Genomic DNA, 13,801 nt, shown 5'->3' with positions numbered 1-13,801 from the left:
CAGTATAGCAGACCAGGCGTTTTATTGCTATGTCTCTGGCTGAGCCTTTGAAGTTTGGGGTCCATCTGCGTCCTCAAGGCCTAGCGCGTCACAACACCACTATATGGCTCCATACAACTGCAATTTCCTTGTTTTTATTTACTAAAGCTAATATATTCGTGCATTAAAATATATGTGCGTGTCTGATGTGAATGATGTTGTCTGATAAAACAAGGTCGGTTCTGTGAGGATGTGGCTTTACAGTTCCAAGGTCCAGTTGTAGCCTATTTCACAAGTAGGCCTATCTATAATTTCAATTTTTATTGGCTACTCTTTGTCGATATAAATTGTTTGCTAGGCTACAGCGCAGATTTTAGGGAACTTCTCTAGATTTATAATCCAAAGGTTTTTGGTGGAAGCAGGCCCACATCGATAGACCTAACTCATTCTTGATACAAATGTTAAATAGAAGCTCAGATCAAATATATTGTAATCAGAATGACGCCAAAGCTACATTTTAAATAGTAAATCTTTGAACGCTGAATACGTCGACCGCCCTGCTCATGTTGACGGTTTCAAAACATAGCGACCATTATGTGTCCAGAAGCACCGGGTCTAAACTGAGCGGTGGTGTCAGATCATAGCTGAAGAATACATATACTACATTATTTTAGGCATCAGCTGTCAAAGCTTTCGACATCTTTCTTGTGTTGTGTCCTCTCGCCCTGCAGCGCTTTGCACCCCATAAACGGTTATAGTGGTAATTGTCTTTTATGGCTGTATACAGCTAACAACCTCCTCTGCCAAGGCGCGCGGAGCAGAGCAGAGCAGAGCAGCAAGCGTGCAGCGATCCGCCGGGCCTGCCTGTTTTCCCGGTGTGTGTGTGTGTGTGTGTGTGTGTAGCGTGCGAGCTTGAAGGAAGAATAACAAAGGGCGAGTTCAAAATATCGAATTCCCTCACGGAAAATGAAATAAATGGGTAATTGTTATTATTTTCTAACACCCCGTGAATAGTGTTTTTGCTAGTATTATTCCAATATTTTGTTTGAAAGAAAATATATGTGCAAACTAATGTTAGAATAGTCCTATACACATTACATTTGGTAAACTACAATACATCTGAGTGTCAATAGCTTTAAGAATTTGATCATTTTCTTTTAGAGCATCACATTAATTTGAATTAAATCTTAGAGTGAACAGTGACATGCAAATGCACAAGAAATTATAATAATTCAACGTGGCTGCATTCGCAGATATAATTTGTTTTATTCAATAAATAGTACAAATTACATTTGAGAACCAAAAATCTGAAAGTCCCCAGACCATGAGGTATTCATTAGGTAGCATACAGTGTTTCTGTTTATTTAGCCTCTCTCCTTTCTAACAAATATGTCCTCTCAAATGTTACTCCCTGAAATTCAGACATAGTTTACGATCTATACACGCATTCTGTCTCTTCACAACGAAAAGTCATGTTAAAATGAAATGAGGTTCTTACAATTATAGGTAGTTGAGAGACAATATCATTGTATGTAGATTCTAGTAAAATTATCAACAGGCCAAAATGCATTTTAAAGAGGCTTTTTGATGCTCATGCACCCGCTTCAAAATGCCACCATTACGTTAGCCTATCCCTCCAACTCAAATCGACCAATAGTTGAAATAACGACAACAACAAAAACATTTGAAACTAAATTCAGTTTAACCTGAAATACACATAGGCCTATATCTACAAACCAGAGAACACACACATAGCTACTCACATCCACACACAAACGAGCACAGAGAACAGGCCTATCAATAGGGTACATGCCTTACACAGATGCCCTCACAGCCGAGGCTTTAATTCATTCATTAACATCTTAATAACAATAACAAAAAATAATGCGCACTGCTAAATTGTGCAATATAAAGGTAGTTAGTTGCATCAAACCGACGACTAGAGCCGGACATGCTTTTTACAAGACACATAACAGCTTCTGTTAGGGATAAAACAATGAAACAACGACTATAAAAATGCAGTCCAGCAGAGAAAGAGCCTTTTCACAGATATCCCCCTTATTTCGGATATGTTTTTACGTTCTCATTTCAATCAATCATACCTATAAATCATCTTTTGGTCCACCATCTTTATTACATTTCTTCCTCTTCATTCTGCGGTTCTGAAACCAGATTTTGACTTGTCTCTCCGTAAGGTTGAGCTGCCTCGCGACCTCATACCTACGGTCCCGCGTGAGGTACGTGTTAAAGAGGAACTCTTTCTCCAGCTCGAGGATCTGGTGCTTGGTGTATGGACAGCGCTTTTTTCTCGTGGCGCTAGCGTGGAGCCAGTTGGATACCGGGTTATCTGGAGAGAGGGAGTGCGAGACGAGACTGGTGTGAGCCCGGTGCTGCTGGGCAAAATGTCCTAAAAACATATGACCCACAAGGGACGAGGCTGATAACAAAAGCTCTGGATATTAATTCTGAATATAAAAATATAAATGCGTTCCAAAGTAGCAATGCACTCCCATTCTTGGCTCTTGCTCCTGTTTAAAATCTGAAACCCATATTATTAGAACACGGAAATGAGTGAGAGAACGCTAGCCTATTATCAAGTCGCTATAAATGAATGGCACGCCTTGAATGGCATATTTTCAAACACGCGCCCCCTCTTCTACTCACACATTTCTATCTGCATCCCCGAGGCTTTACAGAACATAGCATGGCCAAATGTCAAAGGATGAAGCAGCACTTACTTGGATCAAGGGCCGGTTTCTCCTCGTTCAGGTCCCCGGTCTGGCCTGGTAGTGTGTCCTTGTCCACCGGGGATGCAGTCGCCGCCGTTCCGTCGGCGAAATCCGACAGGAGCAGCGCCGTGTGGGATCCAGGCAGCACGCTGTCCGCTCCCGCATCCAGGTTCTCGGATTTGATCCCGTAGTTGTGACTAGTTGGTAATCCAGTTAAAGGCAAGGACCCTGACATGGGCTCCAGCAGCCAGGACTGCATGTAGCGACCCTCCAGGTCGCCTGGAGCCGGGCTTCGGTGATTCCCGTAAGGGTGGTGGTACACCGACGACACGGCGGCTGGAAACTGGGTCGGTACATGGCCCCAGGACGGGCTGAAGACCGGGGCTTTCGTCGGGAAGGTGCAGGGCCCAAGCTCAGTGTGATCGGTGATCGATGTGGGCTGCCTCGCGTGCTGGAGCCCCCCCGGTCCGGAGGAGTATCTGGGCACGGAGAGCGCCTCACTCTCAGGCAAGATGAGGGAGTCGACGTAGTAGCTAGTCAACGTTCCAGATGTCGACATGGCAAAAGAGACTTTCACATGTACGCACACATACACTGATACTTACAAATACAAGCGCGACACACACACCACACACACATACACTGATACTTACAAATACAAGCGCGACACACACACCACACACACATACACAGATACTTACAAATACAAGCGCGACACACACACCACACACACATACACACGCACTAAACCCCACTCTCACAAAATAAAAATCTGAAGAAATCAAGTAGCAACTTGGCACCACAAAGAACTACAGTCTACTAATAGTTCGGACGCAGGGCTGCCATTCGATTGGGTGATGCGCGCACGTGATCACAAAGGCTGAACAATAAATAATAAATCAATCCCTTTGACTATTAAATGCTCGCGGGTCTCTTGTCTTAAAACGTGACAACGTCTAGTTTTAAAAGCGAATTATTATTATTTTATATGATTAGTACGCAATTTCTGATATAAATGTTAGGCCGTGACAAAGGAGAGGCTGAACTCCATTGAGAAAAATACGATTGAAAGTATCTGTCCCTGTTAGCATAGGCCAGTAAATCCCCTAATAATCCTCCCAAATGACGTAAAACACACATTTAACGAGGGATATCTACACATACGTTACAGAGTAATAAGCATTACCAATGATACTCACAACAAAACACACAGTGGCTGAAATTAACCAGAATAACTTCTCCATATTGGGGCTTATTAACAAAACCAAATGTCTGAAATTGCATTCTTTCTATGGCGCAAAAAAACGTAAATGAATGCTCTGGGAAGCTTTCCATCCTAGTATATAACCTCTTTCATCTTCCGTCAAAATGTTTCAACCTTTCATATTTTCATTGTCTTCGAACCAGAGAAAGTTATGACCAACATTCCCAAAGAAAAAACGTTTTACGACACCCCATATTAAAGATAAGCACATAATGTTGTGCTATATCGTGCTATTTTGTATAGCCTATTAACATATTAGTTTGGTATTATACAATAATAATATAGTATCAGATTAAAGACTAATCGGACTAAAACCCCGCTGAGAATAATATCTGACTAGTTTCATTTGTTATTTCCTCAACATCCTATGATATTGTTTATATATCAGCTACTGAAAAAAAACATTATTTCAGTAAATGTAAGATTATTTTGAGCATGGAAATGGAAATGAGTATAGAATTGTATTTGTGTTTGCATAGTAGGCCCATTTACTCACAGCTATAGAACCCTAATATGTTCGTTAATTTACTGATGTCTTAAAAAAAATACATTTGGAAAAAAATCATGTTATTGTCCTAGGCTAATATTATATTCGTATATCCATGGACAAGATAAAAACGTATTCTGGTTATTAAACAGAACCGAGGAATTAAACGACTTTTATATTGAGCCTACAGAAAAAAAACATACATGTTTATTCATGTATCTCAATAGCCTAATGGTGAAGCATAAAAGCATGGCCTAGTTGTGGCATATTTAAATAATTCAGCTAAAACAAATAAACGACAATTATGAAAACTCGTCGTAGAAAATAGTGTGCACATAGTAGCATGTAAATCGATACCTGGCTTCTTTTTTAAATACATTATCCTATTAAATACATTATCCTATTATTACTAGGAATGTTATTAGCCTATTATGAGAGACCACTATCATAAGAAACACTAGCACTATTACAAATATCAGCACTATCGAGTCAATTATGAAATCCGCCGTGGCTAACGAAAACAACAATGCACTATTAAGTAGAAAATTATAACAAAGATAGCATTATGTAAACTACTAAATCACTTAGAAGTTTAGGAGTTTCCCTACAAAAAAAATGGAGATCGGCCTACGTCGTGACATTTACATGCAACTAATAGATAATAGATAGGCACTAGATAGTTTACAAATGGGGTCATTCAGACACATAGATCACGTTGTAATCAAATTTGATAGCAGAAATCTAACACATTTTCAATCTCCAGCCACCCAAGCCATAGACTGTCCTCTTGGCTTCCGCACGGGTGCATCAATTCTGACACCAACAGGCTCCTGAACAGCTTCTATCCCCAAGCCATAAGAGTAATAAATAGCTAACTAAATAGCTAGCAAAATGGCTACAATGACTATCTGAGTTGACCCTTGTATTTTATTTTTGCAAAGTCTCTATGCACACTCACAGGATACTACACACTCACTCACGCACACTGACAATCCAACAGACACACACAAACACTCACTCCATCATGTGTTCACACACACATAATATTAACATACATTTATACTGACTCTACACACACCCGTTGACATACAATCATAATATACGCTGCCTAGTCACCTCACCCCTATAGGCCTGCCTACATATCTACCTCTACCACTGCAGTATCCCTGCACATTGTAAATATGGTATTGGAACTGACTGACCTTGTATATAGTACGCGGACTGACTTTCGTGTATACTTCTCATTTCTTATTTTTATTTCCTGTGTGTTTTGGGTCTACCTCATGTTATTTTTAGTATTACATTGTTATTGATTACTGCATTGTTGAGGTTAGAGCTTGCAAGAAAGGCATTTCACTGTAATTGTGCATGTGACATTAAAACTTGAAACACGGGGACGCTGGAAATTATAGTCAAGCCTACACTATATATGCATTTGATTTTCAGGTGTATCTTTTGAATGGATAAGCAACACAACACAAACTAATACTTGTGGGGTAACTAATACATGTGGGGTAATTCAAGAGCAGGTGAGAAGCTACTGAACGTGCACCCCAAGTCTGGACACAACATATGATACTATATGGACTAGTAGGAAGAGAGGAAACGCCGGCGTAACACTTTACAGACATTGCACCCCCACCCCCCACCATAGCCTTAGAGAATGGAGATAGCTGCACACAGAATACGTGTTCTATTTATTACCATCCAATAAAAGTGAAAGCTAGGCCAACACCCTACATGGCCACCGGCGGTTCACTGCTGCTAAAGAATCCACTCCAGCATATTTTCCTACTGAATGAAAAAACAGTAGGCTATGCCACACACCTATTTTACATTTTACCTTTATTTAACCAGGCAAGTCAGTTAAGAACACATTCTTATTTTCAATGACGGCCTGGGAACAGTGGGTTAACTGCCTGTTCAGGGGCAGAACGACAGATTTGTCAGCTCGGGGGTTTGAACTCGCAACCTTCCGGTTACTAGTCCAATGCTCTAACCACTAGGCTACCCTGCCGCCCCACACCTATAACTGAACAGATAATATTTCATCCTCGAACGTATACCACTGTGCAGAATCAGATAAGGAATGGATGAAAATGTGTTAGAGACATTAGAAACAAACAAAGAGGATAGTGGATAGGGAAAGGCTATGCGCACTAAAACACAGAACAGACGGGCATTTTCAAAAGAAAAGACACAAGGGAAGGCAATGGCACTTTGAGGCTGTAAACTAAATCAGGGTGTTTTTCAACACGGACCCAGTTAACCGCAGGGGCTATTTACTTATTTTGCCCACAGATAACAGCTTGTCTGGCGGATCTAAATATCGCCATAAAGCCCTTCGCCTCTTTTGTGTTCGGGCTATATTGCGCAGCGGAAGCATCCGGCTCAATTGCCCACCGGCGCGCCACTGAGGTCGCTGTTGCCCACTCAACTTCCCCTTCCTTTCCAATGTAGTGGTCGTAACCGAGGCCTTGTCTGACGTCGCCGCGTCACGACTGACAGAAAACATGCTTATAGCTTTACGCTAATTCCAAGTCCAACCCTCCTATAGCTGAGCTTTTACCAAGATAAATATAGGACGCAGGCATCCAGGGGCTTAATTTAACGATGAAAAATAACAAATAGAGTTTGTATAAATATTACTGACGATATGATAAGAGATATACACGACAGCAAGTCTTTCCCAACAGGTCAAGGCAATAAGAAAGGTCCTATTTTTTATTTATGTCACCACAAATAACACTCCCAATACTATTCAATATTATCAAATCCAGTTAAATTGCACGTGTCCCAGATTAAGTTGACTGACGTTTCGATGTATTAAACTGGGCCAATTAAGACAGTTTCGTGTTGTAGAGCTAGAAAATGGATCCCAACAACATGAAACTACCTAAACCACTCCACAGTCCGCTCGACGCCTCAAGACGCACAGCAGCCAATGCATAACGCACGTCTTCTTTTGGTTTTCGATCTCAATCACCCATGCTGTTCATAAGAGGCCTGTATTAAAAATAGCCTACAATGTTTTTACATGTTCAGTATCAAATCTTACGCTGGAAACCTGAATGTTTTAAACATGTGGTGTCCCGAAAACCCAAATCCAAAACAACAAATTGACTCACCCACTCATCGAAGTTATTGCGCTATTCCAATCACAAGAAAAAAGAAGATGACTTCGTCCAATTCTGTCTAAATGCAGTGTAACTTTCTACGACTGTCTCTAGCCTCCTCTCCGGCTTAATGGCTCTCTCGACTGAAGCCAGTCTTTGGGGAGAGTGAAAATCGTCATATACGAGCAAGTCATAAAACTCTACTAAAGCCGGTTAGGCTTGCAGTGTTCTATGCCTATACCGCTGAGACATAATGGCTGGTGTAATATCTAAATCGTTTCCGAGAGCTACTCCATGGATCCTAAAAACATTTCTGAAGACAAAAGCCAAGCAATCCACAAACAACCCAAAGTGCACTTACAACCTCAACTTGCCTGTACAAAATGCCTATTCTCTTTACAGACAAAGAATTAGCGAGAAATACAGAGTTCTGAACAAGGACATCAAAAGCATACTAATCCAGTTTTTGTGAACTGATAATTTATTACGCAATACACGAAAACACAACCTCATATGTACATAATGATATACACAATAAAAACAATTTCACAATGTAGACTGCTCACGTAGCCTACATTTCCCTTAGTTCGAGTCTGCACAACAATATCATCCTAAAGTGGATCAAATGTATCTTGTTCTATGTACACTTACAATCAGCTCATCATAATATCTCCATACATGAATTACATCGGAAGAATACATTTACAGGGCGACTCATCTTATTCCCTTACAGGCCTTACATTTTTGTGTGATCCACATTGCAAAATGCAGGAAAAGATGGATTTGAATCATGTTGTTTCATGCAGTATAAATGTAAAGGAAACTCCCCACATATATGCAATATAAACGTACATCTCAATTGCGATTTATATTTGTATCTACAACAAACATATATTTATTTTTAAGTATTTTAAGTAGGCTACAATCCTATAAGACCCAAAGCAAATTCCTTCCATTGTTTTACTCAACACAGCTATCCCAACAAGTGACAGCAACAGAACCGAATCAACGAACAATTAAGAAAAAAGAAAGAAAAAGAGTCAACCCAATAACATTCACGTTTTACCAGTAGCTTATATATTATATAGGACGATGCAAAGACAAGGTTTTTATGTAGGCCTATTAAAGATGTGCCCTTTACATCTTGCATTTTAACTAAAGCTAGTTCAATACAAAGCTTATTGAAAACATTCAAAGTTATCACGAGAAACCAAAATTTGACGTGAGCTCACGAATCCTGTTTTCCCGTGTCATTTTCTTCAGTTTCATTCTGCGATTCTGGAACCATATTTTGACCTGCCTGTCCGTCAGGTGCACGCTCCTACTGATCTCTAGGCGACGCTCGCGAGTCAGGTACATGTTGTAGAGGAACTCCTTCTCGAGCTCCAGTGTCTGGTGCTTGGTGTATGGGCAACGTTTCTTCCGTCCGCTTTTTGCTGTTAGCCAGTTGGCCGTGCATTCGCTTTCTGTGTCTCCTAAAGAAAATGGTATACATGTTTTCAGGCTATCAACTATGTATGTAAGATATAAGATAGGGTGTGTGTGTGTGTGTGTGTGTGTGTGTGTGTGTGTGTGTGTGTGTGTGTGTGTGTGTGTGTGTGTGTGTGTGTGTGTGTGTGTGTGTGTGTGTGTGTGTGTGTGTGTGTGTGTGTGTGTGTGTGTCAATGGTTTGATATAGGTATTTTCATAAGGACGGTTCCATGGCCTTGTGTACTTTGCTTGGACTTGAAACATTTGCTAATAATAACAAAAGAAAATCAGAAATGTATAGCATTTTCTATCATTCTAGATCTACTATAATAAGAACAAATATCACCGCCCCAAAATAAAAACGGTTTTAGTAGCCTATTTGTTTATGGGTAGATATACGATTGTTAGCCCTATATTGGGTGCCAGTCAAGTCATTTTTTGTCCAAAGAAACAAAGTCCTAAAATGTAAAATAAACCTGCAGTAGTCTAAGCCTAAGCAAGTAATTGCATTTATTTTTAATAATACACGTTTTTTTTTACCACAGCATTTTTACTGGTTTACTTCTATTCTTTTTTCAAAACTTTAACACCCGCTTGACTTTTAGGCAGCGAAATTCTCTGAACTAAAGCATGGTGTCTCCTCTGCTAATGCTAATGACAAAACATTTAGCCTTTGGGTTACGGCAAGACCACATAGACCATATATAATCACTAAATAAAAACACCCGAATGACCTTAGAATGCAAAAGACGAAATCAGTCTCTCGGCAGGTGTTACCATATAACCTTTTTACGCATCCCCATACCTGCTTTACTATACAGCACGCAATAAAAACCAACCGTAGCAGAGTGAGTGACCACACCTTTTAATGACCTCAGCTCACCTTTAGGTGTTTTCGCTGGCTTCTCCTTCTCGAGCTCCTCTTCAGCTTCCTCGGGAGATGAAGGTTCCGCGTCGGAGGACGCTCGTGCCTCCTCGTCCCCCAGTGGGGCGTGCGTCTGCTGGGGCTGGGACGCGGTACCGGAAGACAGAGCCTCCTCGGTGTCTCTTCTCTTGTAAGCCGCCGTGGCTGAGCAGGCTAAGGCTGAGGACGGTGGGGGGGTCGGGGTGTGGAAGCGAGTATGTGCAGGGGGGTGTAGGCCAAAGTGAGAATGAGAGGGGTTCGATTGGGCGCCGTGGTAAACTTTATGAGAGTGTGCGTGCATCTGAGACAAGCGGAAGTAGCCAGGCACTGGTACAGTACCCCCACCACCGCCGCCGTCGGTGACTGTGCACGAGCCTGAACCTGGGCCTGTCGTGGTTAGCCTGGAGTATGTCAGGTCTTCGGCGGTCGAGGCTTTGGGGCACTTCTGCGGCTCGTAGAGACAGTACGCGCTCTCCTCCTTAATGCTCGGCGGGAACGAGCAGGGCGCGACCTGGGGACCCACAGTTTGTTGCTGGTCCATTCGGCACGACCTCTGCGCGTCCATCCACATCTCCATGCCTGACATATACGCGCCTGACGCGGCAGACATCATGTTTTGGGGACCTGCGTCGCTCCGCTTGCCTATACCTGGGAAGTATCCACAGTTCTGTAGCCCGTAAGACACCTCTGATGTGGCGTTATGGGGCAGACACACGCTGCTGCCCGGGTAGTAGTGTCCCCCTCCACCCTCGGTCCGGCCGCTGATCAGAGAATCCACAAAAAACGCGTTTCCTGCGGGGCTGTCCGAGCATGCCATTATTGTGGTGTATTTTGGCGAGGGGAGAAGATAGCCCTTTCTGGTTGACATTTCTTGTGCAAAACATGCTGGATATGATTAGAGGTACCCCCCTCTCCACCGTGCAGACTCTGGAGCCAATAGGAACGCTCGGATACGCAGAGCCCCTCCCCTTCCAGAGCCACGTAGCAACCGGGACCATATCCATCATGGGTCTGAGGCAGATAAAGGAGACAGCACAGCAATCAGTGGGTATCTCTCACCTCGCTTTAATGCACCACCATAACGCCGGAGGGGCGAGGCCCTATGTGCAGAACGCAAACATTCGAAAATAAAAAAAAGAGGTATATGCACGCCCATGCATGCGCATAGGGGGGTTGTGCAGCATACCTATCGACTATCAATTTGGTTTGCAGCATTAAGAGAAGTTTGTCTGAACCCCTATCCGTTTGAACTATGCATAACATAAAAGTATTATAATAAAAGTATTCGTTTGCTATAAGCACTATATGGCTGCCTATTGCTCCCTATGCCTCTATAGTTAATACATTCCACATGCATATATCTCACAGAAGAAGACAACATGGAAACCATTTTAGGTTCAAATAAGACACAGACGCAACAACAGGCCCAATAAAGGCCTATACCTTTTCAGCCGCAAACATTTTCAACAATCCTGTGAGGCAACATTAAGGTTCCCAGGTTCAAACAGGTATAGTAAACAGGGCGTAAACAAAAAAAGAAAACGACACTTTCCTTTACAGTGCTTTAATAAAAGAGATCACTGCGTGGGTCTAATTCATTGACAAGTCAATGGATTTTAGAGAAATAAAAGACTGATGAAGGCAGCAGGCCTACGGCAACTGCATCGGTGTTCAAAGGAGTTGTTGCTTTACATCTATTTCATATATATATAAGATATAAATATGGTGATATCAAAAGAGACTGTGTATATCTGACTCAAATAGCAGCACTAGATTCTTTTGGGGTGTCTGATGAATTGTAAATAATTGTACATTTAGCATCGAAGCATGATAACATAAAGCCTGCTGATGTACATTGTGTGTGATTACCATGTGTAAAAGCGTGTTATAGCCTAAAGGCATTGTAAAATAAAAACTATTGCAGATGTTAATTACTAGGATTTTATCGAAATATAAAAAGGTGTGCCATGTCCTATCTGTACATGCATTATTCACACAACTCGCCACACGTGCATAACATCACTGTGGGTTATAGGTATACATTTAAGGACACATTTATGTTTTGGGGGTTTCAATGACCATGTTTACGTACTTGCTCAGGCTATTCCCTTTCCCTTTTAGGGGTATTATAGGGACACAGTTGGTATCCCTCCATTTTGTTGCGTCCATGGTCTCTCCATCCCCAGGTAGAAGTTAATATCGGACAGCTTTGACCATTACCAGGACCAGGTGGCTTGTGGCCTCCCGGCTCGGTTTTCACCCTGTGGTGTCCATCTGAAGGCAGAATGGAAATAGAATTATACATTAACATGTTAAAACAGCATGCCCATTAGATGCCCATTTCTACATCATTATATGGGTTCATAGTTGTAGGTCTAGTGTGATATAGGCTACTCGAGGGTTAGAAATTATTTCAAATTCCACTGTCAGGAAAAATTACATCTAATATAATATGTCTCACAATTAAACATAGATGTGAAACTGGTATTAGTGTATTCACTTCTAAAGTATAAGGAAGGAAAAATTTTATATGATGCATAACTGGGGTTGACTATATACCGGGGACAAATGCCGTGCGCCAACCATTTATTTGCCTGTTCTATAAAATGAACAATGAATAAACTTTGCATAACATTATGTGTGAACTTTACTACCAGACACATCAGCAAAAACACCATCAGCAAAAAATATCCTATGATCTTATGAAGTATCAGCCATTGGAAATTCAACACTCAATGTTGACATTAATTCATGTTGTGCACATGCAGCTCGGAAACGTCAGCACTAACCCCACGCTCCTGTATTGACTTGTAGCCTATCAGTTATATCTCCGTGTTACAGTTATTAGCCTAATTGTGGCTACTAAATCTTCATTTCACAGCTGTCCAGCTATCATTTCCACCAAAACAGTTTACTCTGGCCAATGTCTTTGATCAACCTCATATAATGGTGGCCGGGGAGACCGTTTCGAACGGATCATGTTCGTCGCGTGTGCAGTTATGAACAATAATGCGGATTTTTATTACATCCGGCGGAAGTATTTATTTTTCACGAGAAACAAAGGAGTAGGAGACGGGAGTCCACGCGCATGCAACAGCCATGGAGAACCCCCCCCCCCCCCCCCCCCCCCCGCCTCTTGGACTGATACCGAATCTCTCCCCCTCTGTTTAGCTTTCTATAACAGGAAGGAAAGGGACACACGTTCCTGGCGTTTCACAATCAAATACTTTCCCAATCACATAATTTATACTTTGGCACCGCCCAGAGTGTAATGCATTCTGGAAGGACACCAAAGGCAGATTGAGTCCAAAAAGCTAAGCTTTGAGTGAGAGTAGTGACTTCATAGGTGATTTTTGTGATTTAAGAGGGCGTACATTAGTTCCAGGTCATCAGAAAAATCATGAATTATATATATATATATATTTAACACCCGCTGACTGAAGATGTAATGATGAAAAACTTCAGATAAGACATTAATTACATCTGTCCCTGATTGGGAAAGAATACTTTCAGCCTGTAAATAGCCTCGATATCTTAAATTAGGCCTGTGTGCTGGATATTTTGGGCATAGATTTTGCAAGATATTTTGGGCCTTGCTCATAGCCTACATATAAAATATACAAGTCCAACACAATTAGCAGAGCACACAGCATCGCACAGATGTGTTGCATTATTAGGTTACTACATTTCATATCTTACCTAGGCCCTCAACAATTCTACTGCCAATCATTCTCTAATACTGACCACCATATTGACTTGTGAAACGTAATGATCAAAACAGCTAAATTAAATAAATATTTAAATACAGCAGGGCATAATAAAACTATTCAAAGAATCGACTTACAGGATAAG

The 13,801-nt window shown here is 41.5% G+C and overlaps 2 protein-coding genes across 4 annotated transcripts; both read right to left on the bottom strand.

Moving 5' to 3' along the window:
* Positions 1-1,217: 1,217 nt before the first annotated feature.
* Positions 1,218-7,719, bottom strand: LOC109907260 (homeobox protein Hox-A9-like). Of its 3 annotated transcripts, none has more exons than XM_031793129.1 (3): positions 7,588-7,719; positions 2,718-3,241; positions 1,218-2,326 (listed from the first exon to the last, which is right to left on the bottom strand). In XM_031793129.1, exons 1-3 carry the CDS (start codon positions 7,593-7,595, stop codon positions 2,082-2,084), a joined length of 777 nt encoding a protein of 258 aa, XP_031648989.1. In that variant the 5' UTR covers positions 7,596-7,719; the 3' UTR covers positions 1,218-2,081. The 3 variants fall into 3 exon arrangements, with proteins under 3 accessions (XP_031648989.1, XP_031648988.1, XP_020360724.1); XM_031793128.1 differs by lacking the exon at positions 7,588-7,719 and adding an exon at positions 6,486-7,516 and having other exon boundaries at positions 2,718-6,286; XM_020505135.2 differs by lacking the exon at positions 7,588-7,719 and having other exon boundaries at positions 2,718-7,516.
* Positions 7,720-8,033: 314 nt separating this feature from the next.
* Positions 8,034-10,969, bottom strand: LOC109907259 (homeobox protein Hox-A10). Its single transcript, XM_020505134.2, has 2 exons — positions 9,929-10,969; positions 8,034-9,050 (listed from the first exon to the last, which is right to left on the bottom strand). The coding sequence occupies exons 1-2, from the start codon at positions 10,815-10,817 to the stop codon at positions 8,776-8,778; spliced, it is 1,164 nt and encodes a 387-aa protein (XP_020360723.1). The 5' UTR covers positions 10,818-10,969; the 3' UTR covers positions 8,034-8,775.
* Between the last annotated feature and the right edge of the window lie 2,832 nt (positions 10,970-13,801).

The sequence above is a fragment of the Oncorhynchus kisutch genome, linkage group LG17 (assembly GCF_002021735.2).
Source record: "Oncorhynchus kisutch isolate 150728-3 linkage group LG17, Okis_V2, whole genome shotgun sequence".
Classification (NCBI taxonomy): Eukaryota; Metazoa; Chordata; class Actinopteri; order Salmoniformes; family Salmonidae; genus Oncorhynchus; species Oncorhynchus kisutch.
The sequence above is the reverse complement of the archived record's forward strand: the minus strand, read 5'-3'. Positions and strand labels throughout refer to the sequence as shown.